General features: G+C 41.9%; 1 protein-coding gene across 1 annotated transcript in view; it reads right to left on the bottom strand.

Annotated features, from left to right (window-relative positions):
• Positions 1-23,781, bottom strand: part of LRRK1 (leucine rich repeat kinase 1) — a 70,905-nt gene extending 47,124 nt beyond the window's left edge. The window contains exons 1-9 of the mRNA XM_026648467.2: positions 23,623-23,781; positions 21,765-21,936; positions 19,334-19,513; positions 18,528-18,676; positions 7,457-7,683; positions 6,950-7,077; positions 6,503-6,666; positions 5,539-5,676; positions 1,044-1,156 (exon numbers count right to left, since the gene is read on the bottom strand). Coding sequence (XP_026504252.1) covers positions 1,044-1,156; positions 5,539-5,676; positions 6,503-6,666; positions 6,950-7,077; positions 7,457-7,683; positions 18,528-18,676; positions 19,334-19,513; positions 21,765-21,936; positions 23,623-23,775 — 1,424 coding nt within the window. The 5' untranslated portion in view covers positions 23,776-23,781. The remainder of the gene's footprint in view (positions 1-1,043; positions 1,157-5,538; positions 5,677-6,502; positions 6,667-6,949; positions 7,078-7,456; positions 7,684-18,527; positions 18,677-19,333; positions 19,514-21,764; positions 21,937-23,622) is intronic.
• Positions 23,782-24,432: the final 651 nt, after the last annotated feature.

The following is a 24,432-nucleotide window of genomic DNA, read 5'->3' as shown; positions in this document are numbered from 1 at the left end:
CCACACAGCTCAGCAGCAGTTCTGAACGCCACCAAAACTCAGAACCGTCTGAACCCAAGGTTTTTGGTTCAGACTCATCTCTGTCATTCAACATATTAGCCTAGCTCTGGGTCATTATGTGGATTCCATTTGGGAAATGCACACTTGACTTTGTGTTCTCTTTACTGGTATCAAGGTTTAGGAGATTGTCAAATAGCAAATGGAACAAGCTGCATAAGAGACTCTGTAGAATAGCCTTTTCCTATTACAGCTAGCACTCCTCTGACATAATGACCCATAAATGCTATTGTGAAGATGGATTGAGACATTTCTAAAGCATTTATACATCCTTGTTTATTGACACTGACCATGCAGACTATTGGCAGGGCAAATCATAATGAATCTAGCAAATCTGCTGGGCATGCACCCAAATGACGTATATGGAAGCTTGCTGCGCTTACTTTCATTGCTGGAGAAGGGAACAGACCTGCAAGTCTGCATATCAAACATCCTTATAATGTTTTCTAAATGGAAAAAATCATCACTCCTAATTTTTGTTTTCTTTTCTAAATAGCCAAAGTCATTAGTCTGGCCATGGGCTAATGGCCTGTTACATTTTAATTTAAAAACAAAGATTATTAACATTTTTCAAAACACATACTCCCAACAGAAATACGAAAGTTTAAGCCCAGACAAAATGCCTATGGTTAAGATATGCTCCCCACAAATAAGTACTTGCATTGGTAAACCACTCAGAGTGAAGCATGTTCTACATTTTATTACCAGTAATAATTATTCACTCATGAAATAATGTCATGTGCTATATCCAAAGAAACTATGAGTAATATTTCTTCAATGCCACAGGTGTACAAGACACTTTGGAGATGTAAAAGAAGATGTGGTCCATGCTGTATGGATAACTATATACGATATAGAGGGAATTAATCCAGTGAGTCTGTAAAAGCATCGGCACTTTCTACCACGTGTAAGGGATTGGTTTTGTTATTAATTTTTAATCTTTAGTTTAAATTTTAGCTCTGACACAAACTAAACGGAACACTTACTTCCCAAGCTGATTCTTAGAAAGATCCAGTGATTTAAGTTGCTTGCAAGTCCACTTATTTTGAGAAGGCAATGAAACTAACTGATTTCCCAAAAGCTTCAGTGACACCAGTGCCTGAAAGAGGAATAGGCAGCACTTACAAGAAGCAATCCATTAAACAAGCAGAAAGAGGTCTGGTAAGTACAGCTGCTTAAATAACAGGAAAACTAAGAGAGCGCTTCTTATTTAACAAAGATACTAGCTTCCTAGCATATAAACATTCCCCTCCTTAACTCTCTCCAATACACACATTTACTGCATCTCCTTGTACAAAGCAATGCAGCTTTTAGCCCAACACAATTACTGGCCTATTTGCTGAAAGATTCAATTATGAATTCCAAAAGTCAGCTTTGGTATTAATGAAACAGTCCCATGTAGATAAGAGATATGTTTCATATGGACACTATGCCATATGTTTGTCATAGGTGTGGCATATGTGTGTAGATTAAGATATGAGTGGGCCCTCTCCTACTAATTCATATTTCAGACTATATATTCTCTTGTATAAATCCAAAATGCAAAATGTGTGCTACCTATACAGTACAATCTGCATATATTTTTGTTACATGTGGTTTAAAAGTAGATTTACATTTCTTTTCACCATTTATACTGTTGGTTTACTCTTTACTTGTACTCAGATTGTAGACTGAAGCTAGATAGATAAGTTTCATTTGCTTGTTCTCATGCATTAAGTAGCACCACGGAGATACGGTAAAATTCCAAATACCACAGAGTTTAAATACAACCTCCCTCCTACAAATTTAATTGACATTTACAAAAAATTGATTTATGCCAGATTTTGTAAACCTCCCCACTCTCCCACTTTGCTTTACAAATAAATTGGAAGCTAAAACCATTCCCTTTAATAAAACAAGAGTAGATTTTCATTGAAGAGATGTTCTCAAAATAGTAAGGCAACAGGACAATACCCAAAGGCACTATAAAGTGCTTTTAAAAGCTGGACAAGACAATAGTACTTGAAATATGTCAGCATTAGATGGAAAATTGGGGATGAGGGGTTCCCCCATGAGAAATTTCAACTTTTCATTAAAAAATGTTTTGGCCTGAAACTGAAATGTTTTTGGTTTTTCAGCAAGTCAATGTTTTCCATGAAAATATTCATTTTGTCAAAGACCCAATTTTCCATAGAAAAACAGTTTTTGACTGAAAATTTAATCGAGTCCTAGTTAATACATCTCCTGATGTGATCTGAGATAAGCAGAATTTTAACCTAGAAATGCCAAATTCTTTCTAGCATAACTCCACTGAAGTTAATGTAATATTCCCAAAATCAATGGAGTTATGCCAGCAGAGAATTTGGCCCTAGGTATTTTAGACAACATTTATGTTCCATATGTCATTAAGGTTTAGTGTAAATGGTGCAGACCACTTACAAGGTTGTGCTGGCATGGTGTGGCAAGTACTTAATCAAGCCACAATAACACTGTCTCATCAAGTGAGACTGTTAGTCTGTGATGTAGTCAAATAGAAGAATAAGAAATCTGAGTGGGACCAGCGTAGCAGCCTATCATCAGGTGAGTAGGTCGGTATTTAACGTGTAACATGCGCAGTGACAGGACAGGGGCACACCAAAGCTTTGACATAATGCTAGAAAAGTAACAAATATAGATAACTGTGAAATATTGGAGGCTATTGGAAGGGAACTGGTGAAGGAACATGCTGAGTCAATTTAAATGCTGGAATTGAACGACACCAGAGACTTCCAGAGAAGTATAAACAAATTAACCATACAGCCTTCCCCCTACCCCACCCCCACATTTTGTCAAAATCTTTGCACATTTGGAATTAACCTCAGTTTGACAAGAAGAATCTGTCTCCACCCAACACTTTGTGCCAAGTTCCCTGCAGGTATCACCACAGGTTTCCTGAATCGTGACTGTCCAATGGCAAAGTTTCAGAGGGATGGGGCGCAGTCAGGAGTGAGAAATGGACCATAGTAGGTAACTTCCTTCTCTTTTCTGCCACAACACACAATAGGGGAACTGTCATATAGTTTAAAACAGAGTGGAAAAAGCTACTGTCACTTAATTATGACAGTGGCTGCATGGGTCAACTTGTAAGGGATCTGGAAAACATGACAGGATTGCTTTGCATATGTCCCTCAGAGAAAAGTTCCTGATCTTTCTCCAAGAGTGATCGACTAGAGAAGTGAGCTGAGCCGTGACTTGGAAAAGTACCAGCTTCTTTGGAAAAGGGTAATGGCCTCTACAGCAAAGCTGACAAGGACTCTAGATGTCCCCTGTAGGAACATCTGTGCTGCACAAGGAATCATAGAACATGAGCCAGTTTAGCTTCCTCTTCTCATGCCACATCTGAACAATGACATATCTAAATCGTATACTTTACCATGGACTAGATCCTGACTTTATGCCCAGCACTGAGCAAAGGGTGAACTACCACATTCCAGCAGCCGCATTATGCCAGAGATGCTCATTATGCCAAAGTTCTGCCCATTTTCCACCCTTCACCACCTTCATAAAGCTAGAGAGGGTGCAAGTGGGTGAGTAGTACATTTGCTCCAATGCCCCCACAACCAAGATGAAGGTTTACTGTTCTTATTTCCTCCGATTCCCTTATGCAGGCATGTAATCACATCACAGTCTAGCTCTGAGTAACTTGGGTGAGTTGGCACTTTTTAATGTTATCTGATTAGGACTAAAGAAACAGAGATGTGAGCTGGAGCTCCCTAGGATGCCCAAGTGCCTGCCAAAGTATGCCAGCTTCTAAATCACACAGCCCAGTGGAGAATTTATCCAACTCCATTTAGATAGGGTGACCATCTGTCCCGTTTTTAAAGGGACAGTCCCGTTTTTTGGGACTTTTTCTTATATTGGCTCCTATTACCTTCCTCACCCCCTGTCCCGTTTTTTCACAGTTGCTATCTGGTAACCCTACACTTAGACATGCTGCCCTGGGATCTATCACATCATACACAAATCCAGCCTTCCATACACAAAAACTACAGTGTAGGATGAAATGTGACCCTGGAGCACCATCTAGCGTCCAGCATTTGCTGTGTTGACTGAATCCCTCCCATTTGTATTTTTACTATCTTCAGAGAAAAAAAGTGATGTTAGGGTGACCAGATGTCCCGATTTTATAGGGACAGTTCTGATTTTGGGGTCTTTTTCTTATATAGGCTCCTATTACCCCCCCCCTGTCCCGATTTTTCATATTTGCTGTCTGGTCACCTTACATGTTAAAGTAAAGTAAAGTAAAAGTGATGTTAAAGCCAATAGCACATAGATTTCACCTTTCGGGAGATGTGCCAGGATAGAGGAAATGATGAGCAGAAACCATTACAAATATATGTTATGAAAAGGCAACTCAGGAAGAAAATGATCTTCTCTGTTCCTATTAGCAGGAGAAAGCCAGAGGCATCTCTCTAGCACGCTCCTCCTTTCCCCTGTGGGCATTCCACTGGGAACAGGCTAGCTGAGTGGGATTGGGGAGGGAGGTGCAAAATTATTCTCAGTGACATTGTTCTCCCATTAACTTTATGGGGATTTCAAGTGAAATCAGGGCTGATCAGGATGGCTTCTCTTGAATGTGGTTTATCTTACACCTTCCTATCAGATGCTTTTCCTGCTACAACTGCTCCCTTGGTGTCCAAGTACACTGACTCAGGCAGACATGGACATATGCTGGGTAGAGCTGTGAAAATCTTGGCACTTTCACAAACATTTTCCCTTATTTCAACCCACACAAGACTATGCCCCCTGTGCTTCACAATCTGAAATGGAAACTCAGATGAAACCGCTGAGTTCTGCCTTGTTTCATGTCGAAACCACAAATTCTGAACAAGTTTGGAACAAAACCATGAATCTGTCCTATAAGTGGAAAGACATTTGCATGAAAGGTTTGTCAAACACAATGAACCTTTCAATGAACGTGGTCTGCCCTTCGAGTTTGTAACTCACCTTAACCCAGGTCTGTTTCATATGCTACCAGGTTTCAAAGCAAGTATTTCACACAGCACTAATGTGGACCCAGTAAACAATAATACTTCCTGCTTATATAGTGCTTTCTGGGCCAGATTTTGCACTCATAATTATCTGTGGGTGCAATTAAGTACATTGGACGTCTAACTCTGACTTGCAACTACCAAATGGAGGTCGGTTTAAAAAAATGCAATCCTAAAGACACAGAGTTGCAGGTACCAAAACAGCTCCCAAAAGAAACCTAAAGCACGTTACAAACAATACACAGGATCATTTGGGACATGATGAAAGCGCACCACCGGGGGAAACGGGGCAGCTATTTAATATTGCATGGAAGCCCCGGACAACAGCTCTGCATAGGGAGCAAAGGACATTATTCTACTGAACACACAAAGACCCTCTAATCCCTTGTTCATAATCACATACACACTGCACTTTGTGTTCCTGTCCGCAATAGGTTCTGCTGGAAAAGCTCTAGGAGGGTTTTACACTTACTTCAAGTTGGAAAAGTCCTTGTGGAACTTCATTTAGTGAGTTCTCAGAAAAATCCACTTCTCTGAGGTGATTTTTCCAGAAAACAGCCAGTGTGTCCGGGAGGGACTCCAATGAATTTCTAGATGCTTTACAACATTTCTGGAAGCATGAAAAAAAAAATACTGAGACAATAACAAATTCTAAGACACATACATCTTTAAAGAAACATGCTGATCAATTGTCACGTTTTATACATTAATACAATTGATTCATGCAGCCTTCCTAGGTGTTTTTTTGTTTTGTTTTGTTTTTTTAAAAGTGTAACTACTGCACAACAAGGAATTGCACACATGTTGGTCTAAGATCGCATTCCTGCAAGTCTAATTCCAAGCAAACCCCAATAAACTCCAAAAGCATACACTTAATTGATAGGCAAATCCATTTTAAAGTATATGCATTTTAATTGTTACTTTGGAGACTGTCACTTACTCTTCCCCATAAATATACATTTAACCAACAAAACACATTCTTGCACTCATCATTTTTTACCACTATCCATAAAACACTGACATTTATCTCCTCCTGAAATATACAATGACATTCGGGTATTGATATCTCATAATTTATCCACTGGCTTGATTAAAGTTAATCTTAAGGAAGGCTGTGAGTTTTGTAACATGACCCAGTACATCCTTCAGCTCATATAAGCAGGGTCCAAGCGGTTTGCTTTATCCATGGCAGTGGTACCATTGACCCTACTGGGAATATCCACATGAACAGAGTGAACCGCAGTGGATCTCCAAAAACCCACCCTGAAAATCCAAAAGATATAATCACCCTGGTATCACCACTGCACTGGGAGACCAGCTTTTCAGCCTAAGAAACTGGATAGAGTCTTAATGTATCACATCCCATTTCTTTGCACTGTCCTGTGAGTGGAAAGCTTTCCTCAGTCTTTTGCTCCCAGCAGAGCAGTTTGACCTACCAAGGGGCAGGCCCAGGGGTCTGGAAACACCTTCAGGTTGTTTCTGGAAACATTGAGGATGGTTAGGGATTTGAAGCAGTAAAGGAACAGTGTGGGGAGATCCACCAATCTGTTGTCAGAGACATCAAGTTCTTGCAGTTTCCTTAATCCAATCCAATTAGTTGCTAGAAAATACAAAACATCACAAACTTAGTGAAGGGCTGTCACTCGGGGTCTAATCTTGCATGGTTCTCAGTACTTCGTGGGTGTGAGCCAAATCCCAGTGACGTCAGTAGAAAGACTATTGACTTCAATGTGCTTTGGATGAAGACCCCATAGCTGTGCTAAGCACCCAACCACCATTGGCTTTGGTGGGTTAGGGGTCAAAGGAAGCTTGGGTGCCCCCGGCAAGATCAGGCCTGGGAGTGGAAAGTGTAAGGGTAACACTGATCACTGGAGCTAACATACCACTTTCCTCATCAAATAACTTTTCCAGATAATTTTTGGTGGCGATGAGTTTTTGAAGTTTTGTGAGATGTAGGAATCCAGAAGGGAGAATACAGAGCCTGTTGATGGACACATCCACCTCAAGTAACCTGCAAGTGTGGAAAAACATCCAACAAAGCATAAATAAAAGCATGAGCATTGAGTAGTGTTATATAAACACATCTATTTTATCATATTTTTAGCTCCCCTTGGGCAGAGGTATGATATGTTCTCACAAGCCATGACAAAAGCCACACTTTAAAATATGACCATCCTGATAATTAACTTGGAAATAACTGTATTATAAAGTATGGAGCAGAACTGAGTCTTCGTAGTGAAAAGATAAAACCAAGAAGCTCTTCATCTACCCAAGGGACATAGGTTCATTTGTTCTCTTCAGGTTTCAGTCTGTCACACATACACAACTGATTGATCTGAAGCAGCTCTTTGCACTTGCTATCCTTTGATTTAAGAATACAGCACACACACCTTGTGCATATAATTTCATCGGATGACTGGATGCTGGGCAGTTCGGTCAGCTGGTTGTCAGATAGGTTCAGTTTCCTGAGGTTTATCAGTCCCCATGGAATCACGGATGGGAGGGAGGCCAGGCAGTTGGCAGACAGATCGAGCTCAGTTATCTGACATGAGATATCAATCAGCCAGTCCAGATCCACCCAAGGCAGCTTGAGATTTGACCAACCCACAGACAGTGCCTGTATGCCAAAGAAAGAACAAAATGCAATTTTAATATGACTCACTCGCCTTATGGTAATAAGCCAGGGCCTGTTACGATACTGACAAATCATCAAGTGAGCTGTAAGTGCTTCACTTTCCATGCAACTAGCTTCTAGGAACTCAGATGACCCAGCTATGAAATAACACATTGATGTCAGAGGCCCTGGTCATGAAGCTGCTCCGTGGGCTCCATCCAATGACCCAGTGCCCAGCCTAAGCAGTGGAATAGCTACAGAGCTGCTCCACTGAGGGTGAAGTGGTCTTCCATGAAACCTACACACTCTTCTCTGTTGGAGGCAGGGTAGATCCTCAACCCCTGCCCCATCCCATACTGTGCAGGGAGCTGAGCACTGTGCCATCCAGGAGGCACTCAGATGCCTCAGTGATGGACACAGCCTGAGAACCTAGACATGGATACATACTGCAAGTCCTTCTTAAATCCCATGTCCTTCACCTCTTTCCTCGTTTGTGTCTTGAAGCTATACTGGGTCCTTCACCAGGGGGATCCTTGCGCCTCTGGATGTACTGGCTAGATTTCCTCCACGTGACACTCTTACAAGGACTAGTTTAGAGTTGTGCATGTGAAGCAGGTGCAGGATGGCCTCCACATCTGAGATGTGGGGCAGAGAGTGTGAAACACTCAAGGAGTGCTGCCTAAGAGCTTGTGGAAAGGAGTCAGTGCAAGCCCATAGGGTAGATATGCTGCACTTGGGTAAAAAAAGGCCTTCAACCAGTGTGGTCAAACTACGGTAAATTACACTAGTGCAGTGGTTCCCAAACTTTAACAACCTGTGAACCCCTTTCACCAAAACGTCAAGTCTCGCGAACCCCCTCCTAAAAATGAATATTTCCAGGGATTTTCTCTTTTACCTGAGTATAAATTATAAAAGCAGTGATCTTGGAAATATAAAATTTGTTTTTATGACATGCTTATTACATACTATTATTAATTATTATTTATCATTACACTATTTTTATTACATTATGAAAACGGCAACACTCTTCCAAGATCTCACTTTTGTAGCTTGTATCACTTTGAATAAGCCTGTTATAAGACAAGGCTCCTATGTTCATCAAGAAGTATCAGATGTGAAACAGCATGAAGGTATCTAAGAAGCCAACTCAAAGAGTTCCTCTTACACAAGCATTCAGGTCGTGAGCAGTTCAGGTAAACAACACACGTTACAACAAAGCTTAAACTTGTTCTTCATAATAATTTAAAAAACAATACTAGCTGCCTATTTAATTTTAAAAATAGCAAAAAATATCCACCTCCCTTTCCATTTCTTATAAGGAGTCTTGACGTTTAAATCTCCTCAGTGTGATAGAGATGCTTGCTTTGATCTGCTTAGTTCTTGGAAGTCCAGGGGCTCCGGGCTGCTGGTCCCGTGCTGCCCGGGGTCCCTAAGGACAGCTCTGTCCACCATTAGGGAATTTTTTCCCTGAGAACCCCCTGTAACGGTTCGTGAACCCCAGTTTGGGAACCACTGCACTAGTGCAAGTCACACATACATGAGAGGTCTGTACCACTGCAGCGACATCGGTCTAGCAACACCAGTCCAAAACTGCCCAGTCTGGACCTGCCCTAAGAGGGAGTTTCCGTAGGAGATTAGCAGCAGTAGAATAAGACTTATTGCTGGTGGGCTGTTTGCTAGAATACATAATATTTTCACATGTATCATTCTTCCCTATCAAACCTTGGAACATCACCAGCTCAGAGCCATTTCAAGGAGTGTTTTACAAAGGCATGTCCAGACCAGAGGAAGAATGAGAGCTGCCCTATTGGAAAGAGAATTTGTGAACAGGGGAAATTTGCTCATGAAGTTAGAAAGAAATTGGCAAAATAGCACCATTTATTGTGAGACACAATTTGGGCAGCAACTCCATTGCAGATACCACAGAGGCCTGTGAGAACAGGACAAAAATAACATTGTATCCTTTGTTCAAAGAGAATCTGAAAGTTGTTAAAGGCTAAAACAAAGTGGAAGCCTGAACTAACAGGAACACTTTGGAAATGGGAAAATGTGACCACCTAATGATCATCTCCGCATTGAAAAAATATCACGGACAAGCCCCAAGCCTCCGTGCCCCCCATGGCGGGTGTGTGGCCTGCGATTAATTTTTTTATGTGGGTCAGTGGCCCGTGACAGAAAAAAAGTTCCCCAACCCTGTGCTATATGATATAATGCTAAACCTTAAAAACTGGGTTTAATGGAGTGATTCATGAATGCACCACCAGGAGGCAGCAAGCAACTGATTAGCTGATTTAATTTCCTTTTAAATTCTGAATTTATAGCCCCGTGATTTATTTTTACATTTTATTTTAAATTAAAAGGAAATACAAAGGTGGTTTCCAGGTTGGTCCCAAATGCTGATTTGGTATACAGAATTCCAGATAAAGAAGAGCAAGTGGTGAAGATGCAGAAGAAAGTGGAATTATTATAAATAACTGTGCAGTCTAATAAATAACAGTAACAATATATAGGATACACACAGTCCTTTAGACATAAAAACACTTAAATTCACTAATGAAACCTCAGAACCTCCCTGCGAAGTAAGAAGGCAATTATTATTATCCCCATTATGTATATGGGGAAAATGAGGCACAGAGGGCGAGGGACTTGCCCAAGGCCACACACATCACACTGCTGCGTGGCCATGGCATCTGATACAGGCTGCATCAGTCCGCAGTGAGAAATCAAATTACCCAGGGCATCCAATACAACGGTGAATACAGAGCACTTTGTGCAAAGTACATTTTAGAGCTTTTACAATGACACCAAGTGAATGCAGTTTTCTCACAGAGTCTCTTGTGCCTGTTTATTTAAAGGTCTGTTCATTACAAACTCCAGTGGTTACATTTTATATGTCAGCTGTAAACATTTACTCCCAGCTGAAGCTTGTACCAGCCCAAGAGCAAATTTATTTACAGCATTAGACAAAAACCAGTGGGCACACTTTTGAGTTGTGGAATAAAGAGGGCATAAAACACAGACAGGTCTGGCACCCTCCTCCACTGCCATCATTCCAGAATACAATCAGAAGGATGCTGCCAATTAGTGCTGGCACAACAGGGTTGCAGGAGTTAATAAAACTTCAGCTAAATCATCCCCAACATGGGAAAAACTCTTCCATATGAGGAGAGAAAACATGGGCAGATAAGCTTGCAGAATTTCTTTCCGGTCAGATTGCCCCTTTACCAGGAAGAGGTGGGGGAAAGATTCAAACCTGCGGGATTCAAGAAGCCTATCTAAGGCTAGGTCTACACTAGAAGGTTTACCATCATAACTATACCAGCAAAACCTCCTAGTGTAGACACAGCTTATACTAGCAAAAAGTGCTTTGGCCAGTATAGCTTATTCTGATGTTACGTCACTATAACTGCGTCTACCCAAAGGCTATTTGCCAGCATGGAAAATCCGCAAATCAATCAATCAAAAATCACACCCCTAACCAACATTACTATGCTGGTAAAAGTTTCTTGTGTAGATCTGGCCTCAGACAATGTTAAGAGGGGACTAGATCACAGTCTGTAAGTACCTCCCTGGGGAGAAGATTTCTAATAGTAAAGGGTTCTTTAATCTAGCAGACAAAGGCACAGCGAGATCCGATGGCTGGAAGCTGAAGCTAGACAAATTCAGACTAGAAATAAGCCTGTTACAGTGAGGGGAACTTACAATTGGAACAACTTCCGTAGGGGCTTCTACATCACTTGGAGTCTTTAAATCAAGACTGAATGTTTTTCTAAATGACATGCTCTGGTTCAACCAGAATTTATGGGATTGATGCGCCTAGGACACGCAGTCAAAGATGAGGACCCCCCCACCCCCCACAGGGCTAGGCACACAATGAAAATGTTCCACACATGAGCTTTATGTCGACAATCTAGCACTCATTTTGCAGGGAGATGGATATGGAAATATTCTCAGGGTTTCCCCAACCACCCCACTCCAAATTGCTGTGGATGTGTGGGATCCATGATGGCTCCAGGGGAGCTGTGAACTAAAGGTTTTACATATTTTAAGCATCCAAAGTTCATTGCTGTCAGTGGAATGATTTCCAGTGACTTCAGATCCCAGAGAACAGTGAAACTATTTCGAGGCAACAATCTACTAACTACGATGTCTCTTAAGCGTCATTGTGATGAGCTGCTTGCCACTGGGTCCAAGGACTAAATATTAGCACCAAAAACCCAATAATTAGGTTTTTAAAAAAAAACAAATTGTAAAACCCCAAAAAAATAAATGATGAAAGACAATTTGAATTCCTGACTTAAACCCACAAAAATACGGAAATCCAGAGTTGCAACCAAAACACTGGGCTATTGTTCCATCCAAAATTCTATGCTTAGGAACTGCAGCCACATATGGGACATATCTTATGCAGTGCTCTGACATTCTTGCAGTGTTGGGAATCAAGTGCCAGGTGTTAGCCAGCGTGGTTGTTTAGTTTCCACTCTAGGGGAGGAAGGATGGGTTAGTTAAGATTGTGAACAGGGACCCCAGAGACCTAGATTCTGTCCCTGCTCTACTGCAGACAACTTGTGTGGCCTTGGACTAGGCTCTATACCTCATTTCCCTATCTGCAAAATGGGGATAACAGCACTTTGCTACTTCACAGGGATGTTGGGAGGAGAAATACAGAAGGACAGCGCAGGCAGGGGAGGGGAAGGAGTCCAATGGGGCCCAGCTGGAGCCATTCCAACCCCAGAACTTTACAGGAGAGCCTTCCACCCTTTGGAGGCACGAGGGTAGCCCCCTCTCCTCAGTCACGTGGCTTTTTGAAAAGAAAGGGCAGAGAGAAACCAGACGGAGACTGACACGGGCACAGCAACTGCAGAAAGCTGTTCAAACAGGGCTGATGGACACTGAAGGTGTTGTCAGACTTTTTTCTACAGACCTCACTCTGAACATTCTCCCTGCTGTGCTGATTGGCTGTTTGCTCCAGCCCCTCCCTCTCTCTGTCTCTCCATTGAGCTAATCCCCTTCTAACACAACACCACTGAGAGGACTCGAACAACAAAAGCAACAAATCATGGCGCTGACACTACCTTTGCCGCCATCACCTTGCTCATGCTGCTTCTGTGTTCTCTCCCCTTCCTGTGCCCTTTGTCTATCTTGTCTCTTTAGATTGTAAAGAACTAGGGACGGCCTGTGCCCTCATTTGTACAGGGCCTAGCACAAGGGGGCCCATTCTCAGTCGGACCCTAGGCACTACCATAAGTATAACAAATAATAATTGATAGAATTACCATGCTTCTGTGGCTGCAAGTAAGACCATGCGTCTCAACTGCCTCTCATTTGTGTCTCACCCTTTTATTACTGTGTATCATTTACAAAGAAAATGCAGAGTCATGATCCTGAGGTTATTTAATGCTATAGAAATCTATCACCGTAGCACTCAGGCTGACTTCCAAAGCCACTTTAGGGATTAAGACCCAAATTCCCATTCAAATTAATGGGAATTGGGCATCCAAATCCCCTAGGCATCTTGAAAATCTTGGCATTAAGCTTTTTGCACTGACTTGTCCTTCTGATTTTGGATCTTGGACTCGCAGCGCTCTCATACATGAGCCTTGGAAGCCAGAGGCATGAGTCAAACCTTGCTGTCTGGCTTAAGCATGATGAGCCAAATGCATCCTTGGTGTAATCACATTAAAGTCAATGGGTTTACAGCGGGGATGAATTTGGCCTTGGATTTTGTGGTTATCTCATAATAAGTTGAAACAAAACTTGGCTGCAATGCCATCAAGAAAGGAGCTTTCTTTCCTCGCTAGCCCTTAATGATCTCCCCTAGCTTCGCAGGCAAGCCTGTGTCCGTGAATGTCACTCTCAGAACCCCAGGGATTAGAATAAACAAACAAACAGAGTGGCATTGCATTGGGGCATACAACTATTCTGTTATTGGCTCCACAGAGTGCGCCCCATGCTCTCTAGTCCTAATAGACTAACAGTCTCTATACACAGCCTGCCCACGAATGACTTACTGGTTTCAATACCACCAAAGAAGGCTTCTACAGACCCCTTTTACCCTACCATGGTAAGCATTTTTCAATCATCTGTCCCCTTCCCAGTCTTGAAAACTAACTGGAACTAGTCAGGAGCACCCTGCTGCTTCTAAATGGAAGACTTTGGTTACATTATGCATCCACTATCAAAGGGAGGTGTAGGATAATTGGCTGGAGTTTTGCTGTTTGTCCTATTCTGGAATTTCCTTTAAATCTTGGCAAGGAGCTGGCTACTTGATTCTGCAGAAGTGTAAAAATCCTTTCTAGCTAAATTAGTTTCTAAAATTCTTTCCTAGTTAAAATTCTTCTGCTGGGTGGAGTGATGCTGATTTACTAATTGCTAACGAGCAAATATTATTTACCAGAAACCTAGGCTGTCTGATAAGCTCTTGTACATGAACCAAGATGTTGCATCATCCACTTTCTTTAACTGGCTTGACTTGGTCTAATAGACTGCCACTCTTGCCATGGAAGGGACAATGTAAGGATTGTAGGCCCAATGCCAGAGTGACTCTGGAGCATAGCCAGTGAAGATTTCTGTATCAGCAATGGAGTAACTGATAGCAGCAATCAGCCCTGTGCATGGTGAAGAAGTCAGAGAAGATTCTCTCTCTCACACACACATCAAAGGGGCTCATTAGGAAAGTGGCAACAGTTTCTTTTGCTCTTTTCCTATTTGTAATGGAAAAAATATTCTTGACACTACGTGCAGCTGGAAAGTTGTATATATATCTGTGCACAGACTACATTCATCTGAATGCCTGGAATCTGTGCCCTGCTAAACTGCACTTTAATGCAGTGTATATTTTGGTGATTGCAACCTGTTCCTATATAAATGGAGCGTTTCCTCTTTTTATTGTGGCAGTGGCTGGGTGGATTTTTATATTAGGAAAAAAGAGAAACAGGCTTAAGAAAAGTGAGAAATAGCCTTCATCTTTCTCCCTCTGTAGCGTGACGAGGTGAAAGCAAGTAGTGCTCTGTACAGCATTGCAGCTGTCTGAGAGGTTCAGTAGGTGTAAACCGACTGTCCTAATAATAAAATATTTTATGCATACTAGGTGAAATTCATGGCTGTGCAAAGGGCCAGCATCCCTTTTGAGCACCTAACTGGGATGTTTTCCACCCACTGAAAGCAAAGATGGAGTAATCTCTTTTCTTTTTCTTTTTTGTCCTGGCCTGAGACTAAAAATATTACCACCTGGTATGTCTCACCCAAAGGGAGAGAGTTTGTATATGCCTCTAATTCCCATGGAATGCTATGGAGTCTGGGGCCAAATTATCCATTGCCTATCTTAGTGGTTGCTGTTGTCTAGTCCTTGCTTTAATTAGAGGAAAGAAGAAGAGAATGTTTACTTTCCTCCTCCTTCAAGTGGGCACTGGGGGCATATTCGTCCCAGCCCAGATTCAGCAAACCATCTCTAGTCAGGAAAGCACTTAAGCACATAATCAACTTTAAGCGCACATGTAAGCGCTTTCTTGAACTGCATCATTCCAATTATTCAAAGACCTGAACTTCGCAAAGACATCAGGCCAATTTCATGCCTGGCAGGAGTCCTTTGATGCCAGGGGATTTACACTAGATGTGAATTTTGGCCCAGTATATCAAAGCTAATTCAAACAGAAAACCTAAAATATTCAACATACAAAAATAAACCATGAGAAACAGGGCCAAGTTTCTGCTAATCGATTCATCGTTCAAAACTCCTCTCTTCTTCCCTCTTAAGCAAAGTATTAAGCCATTTATAATAGAGCCTACATTAAATATGTCAGGATGTTCACATGGAAAACAATTCCCTGTACTGCACTTCAGACTTGTATTCTGCGATGTATTCAAGTGGGATATCTACTCGTTTGGAAAGCATCTCTTCTGCACAAGCACAAGTATATTACTTAGTTGTCTCAGCTGCTATTCAGCCACTCGTGGGCTTAATTAATCTCCTTTTATTCATCTGTCATCAAAAGCTAAGAAATAACCTTAGATTCATCCCCACTTTCTTCCACCTACACTCCCTTGGGAGTCTCATATAAAACTATTTTGCTAGCTCCAGACTGTAGTAAAATGCCCTTAACTCTACAGAAACTCACTTGCTGTTCTTGTGACATATGACATCCAGCCTCTTTCTCACATTACATAATGCAACCCCTAAATTTACAAGCACCAGCCTCCTGTGAAGCTAGTAGCATATAATCACAGAGTTAAAGTGACAGCTCGGCCGGGAGCCTAAACTTGAGTGTTTTGCACAGGACAATTTCTTGCTGCACAGTAAGCTGCGTCCTGTGCAATTCTGCAGTCTGGGAAACCATCACCATCACTTTGGTGACAAGTGATTTGGTGTAATCTGTTAAAAAAACAGCTTCACTGGAGATTTTACTCACTTTATGTCATTCCATTTTGATTGCAGACAAGTATAAATTGGGCCAACGTACAGGCTAATGAGGTTAAAAAAAAGCCAAGGATGAATGCTGCATGACTTTACGAGACTTCCAATGGACTGTCAATAATGCATTTACAGTACAATATTTGTATGCATAGAACAATATTTTGCACAATGTGTGTGCATGTGCAGTTTTTAAGCACATGCACTTCCACAAAGAGTTGTTGGTTTTTTTGCTCATTATCACTTGTGCATGCAACTGACAGAATTTGCTAAATAAACTCTATTTGTGTACACAAATGGGTGTCCTGTTACCAGTCTGTGGAAGGTTGTATGCACATAAATGGAGTCCTCCCCAACATCACTGATAATTTGGTCCACATAGGTTTTCCATATTTCACAGCTCTTGGGTATTTTAGTGAGGGCTACACAGACATATAATGAATATAAATAAAAATCATAGCTGGGAGTTTCCAAGGAACTTATGGGAGTCAGTGTCTGCAATTTGTACCCTTAAGTTCCTTTTAATATCCCAGCCCCAGTGCTTTATACCTAATATTAAGTTCTAACAGGTGGGTTTGAAAATGTGAAGAAGAATGTACAGTGCGGTTCCTTTCACTGGGCAAACTAAAAACAAGCCCTGAGCTTGCAAGAATCAGTCTCCCCACCAGGCCATATAAAACTGAGGCAATGTCTACATTACGGAACCTATGCTGGCATAGTTATATCAGCATAGCTCTGTAGTGTAGACACAGCCCGGACAGACAGAAGGAATTTTTCTGTCAGTGTAGGAACACTACGTCCCCAGATGACAGTTAGCTATGCTCATAGAACCCCTCTTCCGTCAACAAAGCTGCATCTACACTGGGGGTTTTGCTGGCATAGCTAGGGGGATGTTGGTTTTTCACTTCGCTGACGGATGTAGCTATGCTGGTATGACTTTTAAGTGTAGACAAGGCGTGAGTAAGGCAGAATTTAGCGCTCCTGATTAAATTGAGAGATTCGGTAAATCAAAGGGCAACTGGGTAAAATAGAATTGACATGTGTGGATTGAAGTTCCTGTCTTGCACAGCTTTATCTCGAGTAGTGAGAGGGAGCTCTGGCAATCACATGGAGAAGGGAGAAGTGTATAACACTAGAGCCCCTTTATTTATTAGTATTTCATATCTATAAAGCCAGAATTGAGGCTCCACTGTGCTAAGTGCTCGGCAAACATCGACACTGACTCTGCAATGGGATTTGTACAAGCAGAGCTTTTTGCCAGTGTCATCTCCCTCACCCAATTTTCTATGACCTGATGAAGAACGTGACTATGAAAGGCTCAGGGTTAGATATTCATTTTTAGCCTCAGTTATCTAAATGTCAAGGGAGAAGGGGAGTAATTTGAGATAATTTAGGTGCTGGAGTACTGAGAAAACGTTCTATTGATTATCTACATACCTATCTATGTAGCTCCGAAAACAGGTGTTGTAGGACATAACCCAGTTTTGGATAAGAGGGAGCTGTGGATAACTGAAGTTGAAATAATGAAGGGGATAGTGTAGTTAAACAAGTATGATAAAACAGTGAAATATAATAATACTTTGCATTAACACAGCATCTTTCATCTGAGGATCTCAAAATAATTATCACAGGTGGGGAAACTGAGGCAGTTAAGTAATCTGCCCGAGTTCATGCTATAAGTCACTGGCTAAGTCATGAATGACCCCCCCCCGCATCAACCTAAAACTTATTAGCTTCTTATTCAGAGGAACAAAATGACTGCACCCATATACATCCTACCAAAAAACTGCATAAATGACCCGAATGTGGAAAAGTAAATATGAACCATTTTATTACTGCAGTGACACCTGGCAGCCTTGACTGACACCTGGGCCCTACTGTGCTAGGCACTGTACATGCACATAGTAAGAGGCTGCCCTGATGTTGTTACAATCTATATAGACAAGACAGACAAAGGGTGAGAGAAAAGAAGCTCTACTGGCCATATTTGATAGATAGGGCACTGAGGCACACAGAAATTAAGTGACTTGCTCATGGTCACATAGGCAGTCTGTGACAGAGCAAGGAATTGAATGCAGGTTTCTTGAGTCCCAATCCAGTGCCTGTACTACAAAACCAACCTTTCCTTTCCCAAACACCATCATAGTTCATGCATAATATTAAAATGATCAAGTGGAAATTACTATATATATATATATATTGTGGCTTGCAAAAGGATATCGTTTAATGGACCCAATTATTTATGGCTTATACTTCATCATTGACTTGTAAGCCACTTTGTAGCAGACAATGTCAGGTTGCTCTGTATATGATAGCAAACCACCTCTTAGATGAGATGAAAAAATACCCATTGCACAATATGCAAAGATAAGCATCAATTATTAGTATGACGCTTTCTTATATCACCTTCTCAGAAGACAGATAAATGGCTACTTACTGTTTTTGCTGGACCGCTACCAGGTAGTAAGGCTGTTTCTATGAAATATTTCCTCAGAAGGTGCTTGCTAGAATCGGGACTGTCCATCAGGATGTAAGAACAAAAACAAGCCCCGTTCTGAAGTAAAAACACAGCTATATCTTCATTCCCTTTAAAGAAAAGACATACTATGTGTACTCTTGTTTTCAAAAGGACGAAGCCACAAGGAGCCACACCGTAAATGCTATGGAACTAACCCTTTTAAAAAAAAAAACCAGCCTGGGTGTGTAAAAAAGGAACTAAACTAAATAAGCCTGTTTCCTCTACCTATGCTTCTTGCTACAGTCAAACCTTCAAAACATTGAACAAAGTTAAATGTATTTGTTCGGCTGCTACTTCATTTTTAGCATCTTGTAAAGATGTATGCGCGGCAGCAGCGTTTTAATATAAATGATATTCATTCCAAATCAGATCTAGATGTCAAAGAATGTATCTGACTGATATGTTTGTTTAAAAAAAAAAAAAAAGGCAAGAACCTCAAAGAAATTCTAACTAGAAAATGTAAACAGAGCATTTATTATAAAAGAATTACCGTCTGGAGGAAGTTCTGAGTCTCCCATGGTTTGAGTTTACTCCATTTTGCAGGGCTTTCGCCTTAAATTTGACAAAAGGCTCAGGGCCAAATTGACAATGGTGTCAATCCATAATAACTCCAGATAAGTCAATCCACATTGACACCAACGTGAGAGGGAGCAGAATTTGGCCCATTCTTTAGAAGACATCATCATCGAAAAAGGGACACAGGTGCGGAATGTGCAATTACGTACCTGCCTTTATAGCTGCATACAGGGGCAATCTCGTAAGAATTGGAAACTCATTCTTCCTTACTGCGCAGCTCCCAGGGTCAGCATTGTACGTGAGGATTAAGAATTTAACTATTGCCAAGTGTCCCTGCTGGCAGGAGATGGCCAGCATCCAGTTCAGGAGTCGCTGGAAATTACTGGGGCCTGTCAGAACGATAAGACATTGACTTTATTTGCTGCTTTGGATGCGAGATAGTTGATCATTAACAACTTAAAAGGCAGGACATACAGGAAGAGGCCCCAAATGGCCAGGCAGTTGATTATGCTGTTACAGCATCCTTTAGAGGAATCCTAACCTAACTAGATGCACTCTCTTTGCTTAACTGAGGTAGATGCTAAGTGCTGTCCATTCTGTTCTTCATTTCCCATCAAGCCGAGGGGTAATTCTCATGACATTCACCCAGCAGCACTGGGGGCCCAGAATAGCCCAGAATAGCAGCAGACCCGCCATGGGGATACGTGGCTGCAGAGCAGGCATTCGGGGAGACTTCACACCCATGGCAATGCTAAGCTCTATACCAGCTCTTCACAGGCCAGTGCAGAAGAGAGTTTGGCGGCTGGTTAGCAGGCTGCAATTAGGTGGATCGAAGGTCCATAAATCCCAGCAGGATGACTGAGTCCAGAGGCTGCAGAGCTGACCCACCCTCTGCCAGTGGATGAGGGTTGGTTTCCATCCCCCAAGATAGCCCATTTCCTTAGGCTTTGCGCAAGGATGTGCCTGACTTTTGCCTTATATGATTAAATGGCTTCCTGACATGGTCTCTCAGCATACACCCCAGGCATTCCTCATAAACCTTCCCAGACTTACATTTAATATGCACAAACTAACAGTCAGTTTCCATTTATGTTACCAAGTAACATCCTGCATAAAACGTTCACAGCAGGCGTGAGCTGGAGCCCTGCAAGGTCTACACCCTTGAATTTACATGCAACCTCTTCACAATTTCTCAGCTGAAATTACCTCACCCTCTTCACCCTTAGCAACTCCACAACACCACCGAATCTCATATCCTGAAAGCCAGGTGCCAGTTCAACAGTAAGCTACGGACTTGAACATTTTAACTGGGCCATCCCTTCCCAATGAGAGTCATGTAGCAAATCTGCCAGAGTATGACTCCTGGCACGGGATATATAGGTCATTTATTATCATCATGCCCTAGTGCTGATGCAAACATGATATTTTCATGGTAATCAGTGGGGAGTCCTGCATAAAAATCTACTGAAGGTTATAGTGCTTGTAACTCAGAAAAAAAAAAAACCTTGAAAGTGTAAAAGAAATCATTGCAATGTTCTTATTAGTTAGCTTCAGAGTCTAACAGGGACTTGGTCTGCTTCAAACTGATCTAAATTTCCTGTCTTACTAAAACCATCGTTGATGACTGAGACTGAACAGATTTTTTAAAATCTAATTTAATTTTCACTGTTTAATATGGCTTGCTTCCTCCCGTTTCCCCTTCTCCGCTTGGGTCATAAAAATGGTCTGGCCAGTTTGATTTTCTGTTCCAGCGACCCAGCACAATAATGCAATGTCTGCATTGCAAACCTGGTAGGGGGATGTTTAAACTCAACCCCCAAACTATTTTTAATAGAGATGGAAATTTTTCTATTGCTATTTCGCTTTCTAAATGTATTTTTAAAAATTAAAAGCTCATCTACCTGTCTTTTAACAGGTTCATCCTGCTTCCACTGCAGTCAATGGCAAAAAAAACCCATTAGCCCTCATGAATGAAGGACCAGGTGTTTAAAATGGACTGCCCTGATGCCTAGAGTATTGCAGTTGCAACCTTGTAGGGCTGCACCAGAACACTGCATCTGCTCTTACACTGGGGTTTGGAGCTTTAGCCTTTTCCATCAACAGTAACTTCACATCATTAAAATAAATAGCATGTTCAAAATAACAAACAACCCTCCCGAAAAGAAAAGCTGAAAAAGCCAACAACAAAAGAGAAGAAAATTTGCTGCTGTCTATGAGCTCGAACCAATGCTCACTCAACAGGCACTGGCTCACGACCCATCTGAACTTTATCACTGCAGAGTGCCAGAACACTTTTTTAAGTGGGATTGTGCTTCCTGAAAATACTCTCTGTTCTCTGCAGGGGCTGGGACATAACCCAGCTGTGACGATTGATGGGAATTAACTGCCAAAAAAGGCTTCTTGTCCGATTTCCAGTTAGCAAACATGGACTATTTTTTCCCAGAAGGGAAGTTGTCTCAAGGCACAAGGGACATCAGATCCTGCCACCCACTTTCCCTTCCCAGAGGAGGCAGAAAAAAAGTAGTGCTGGTTTGAATCTACAACACAACTCTGCAATCCCCTGAGGCTGGTGCAAAAGTGGGGGCGAGGAGGAGGAGAACAAGCTGGTCACCAACAGACAGTGAGACAAAAAAAACGTACCGAGCAAAGAATCCAATAATTCCTTCACAATGTCCTCGTGTCCAAAATATGCCGCCACCACAGCCGGATTATCATCATTGGGTTCCGTTGGTAACCCCACCAATGCTTCCTTGAGTAAATACCTCACTGCATGCAGATCTCCATATGCTGATGCAATACTCAAAAGTTGGCACTAGTGGAGAAAACAGCAGAATAAGGCAAGGTAATCTCTCCCTCTCACATCTTTTTCTGAGGACTATGAAGTAGATAGACTGTGATAACGGGGACCTTCTAGCTACGTAGTTAAATGTCCCCCATCACTGTAGTATATGAGCTCTATTGACAAACACTAATGAATTTATCACAACACCCCTGGGAATTATCATCCCCATTTTACAGATGGGAAATTGAGACAGAAAGAGATTAAGAGTCCAGGGTCACAGAGGAAGCATATAGTAAAATCTGGGCCTGAATACAGACCTCCCAAATTTGGTCCTGAATACAGACCGTCATTCATTGCCAATAGTAATACTTAGGACTTGATATTACTGTATTACACATGCTATGGCTTTTGGGAAAACCAGTCTCTCGGCTGACAAAATCTCTTTTCTGTAAATGCTTTTCTAAATTACCTCACTGACTCCATCTGTTTTCTTTATTGGAACAGTCTACTACAGTGCGTAGATAAGATTTTACATTTTTTGTGTAACCACAGAATGTAAGTTTTCATTCTATATTAAAACAACTCCGTATCTTCCAAAGATAATCAAGGTCTGTGATGTAGACTCTGGAAGAGGCTCAGGGCAGCCAGACACATTGTACATTTCCTTTGAATTGCCTCATATGAAACCTCAACCTTGACCTGAAGGAACTGCCTGCTCTGTTGCTGGCGTTACGCAATGCCCCTGGAGAGGTCATTGATGGGAACTGAAGCCGGGACCTCTGGATCTAAACGCATGAGCCTCTCCTATCAAAGCTAAAAGAACCAGCAGCCAGTAGGGTAGGCAAGGTAAAAGTCACACTACTCTTGGCATGAAAGAAGCCAATAGCTTTGTCCAAGTGGCTGCAACAGCCCCTTTATCGTCTCCAGTGACATCCAAACAGAAATGGAACAAAAACAAAACTCAAAGCACAAGCCTCTGTTGGGCTAATACAGATTACTAAACCATTTACCCCATAATCTAGACTGTATTTTGCCACGAGTGGCCTCATTTTCTGGAATCATGACACACCATGACACTAACCTTCCTCCCCAAACCGTTTTTACCAAGTCATTTTTCTGAGTAAAACCATTCACTTTACACAGTCAGTGAAGAACGAATGGTTAATTGACAGTTTCTGAAACGAGGGTGCAAGAATTATTTTTCCTTTCCCTGCAACCAAGCAGATCATCTGGAAATAGCATCTAGAAGTGAAGCGCTAAATCTTGCAGGGCTTACTCAGTCCTCACCCAGGCAAAACTGCAGTAAGGTGCAGTGGCCAGGGCAGAGGATTGGGAGTCGGGAAACTTGGGGTGAAATCCTGACCCCATCACAGTCAACAGGAGTTTTGTCACTGACTTTACTGGAACCAGGATTCCACCTGCTCTCCACTGACCTGCTACGTGAGCTTGGATAGGCCACTTCACCTACCTGTGCCTGCTTTCTCTCCAAACCATTGGCGCTCTTGTCTATTTAGAAAGTTGAAGGCAGATCTGCCTCTTACTTCGTGCTTGTGCGGTGCCCAGCACAATAAGACTCCAATCTTTTGCAGGTTTCTGGGTAATATTGTAAGATAAAAGTGAATGGGCCTTTTGCATGAGAAACAACTGCAGATCCAAGCCCAGAGTTGGTAGGTTTCTTTTCCAATGAGACCTGATGACAGATAACACATACTCTACCTTTTCCACTTGTAATATGTTCTCCTCACATGAGAGTTTAATCAGCTCTTGGGCCTTATTGGTGTCTCCACTTTTGTAAGCATCCTGAATGCTTCCTATCACAGGGAAGTGACCTACGGAGACGTCGCCAACTGTGGACTGTTTGCCACCCATGTCCACAGTACCTGGGTCAAAAGAAGGAAAGAAAGGAAAGGAAGAAGCATTTGCTTATTACTCGTGCAGTAGATTATTTTGTGCATACAGTAAAAAAAAAAAACACAAAACAAAACAAAAGAACATCCTAAAAACCGGTGGTGAGACAACTTTCCAATGGGGACATGAAACTGAAAAGGGCAATGACTTCCTTAATCTCTGCTAGAGGGGCTTTCCAACGGGTGGTGCGAAAAAGCAGACACACTTGGATTCTGCTGAACAAGTACTTAGGCAAGGTTGCCACCTGGAGTAGTTCTGAGGAACTGAGTGGTCCCTACAGGTAGCAAGACAGCTCTGAATTATTATTTAGACCTATTTCTTATATCATACTAAAGTCTTCTTTCACCATCAGTATAGTCACACTAAATAACAAGCCACTGTCATTCTGTGGCACCTCCTATCAGAGGGACTCACACGATCTTTATAAACATTAATTAATTAAGCCTCGCAACACTCATATGAGGGGAGGAAAAATCATCATCTTCCATTTTCTGGATGGGAAAAATGAGACACAGAGAGATTAAGCAAGACGCCCACGGTCACACAGGTCCACCTTGGATAAGCCGGGAATAGAAACCAGAGCCCTAATTCCTGTGTTTTAGCCACAAAACCATCCCA

Source organism: Terrapene carolina, unplaced genomic scaffold (genome assembly GCF_002925995.2).
Source record: "Terrapene carolina triunguis isolate 2854851 unplaced genomic scaffold, T_m_triunguis-2.0 Scaffold67, whole genome shotgun sequence".
Classification (NCBI taxonomy): domain Eukaryota; kingdom Metazoa; phylum Chordata; order Testudines; family Emydidae; genus Terrapene; species Terrapene triunguis.
The sequence above is the reverse complement of the archived record's forward strand: the minus strand, read 5'-3'. Positions and strand labels throughout refer to the sequence as shown.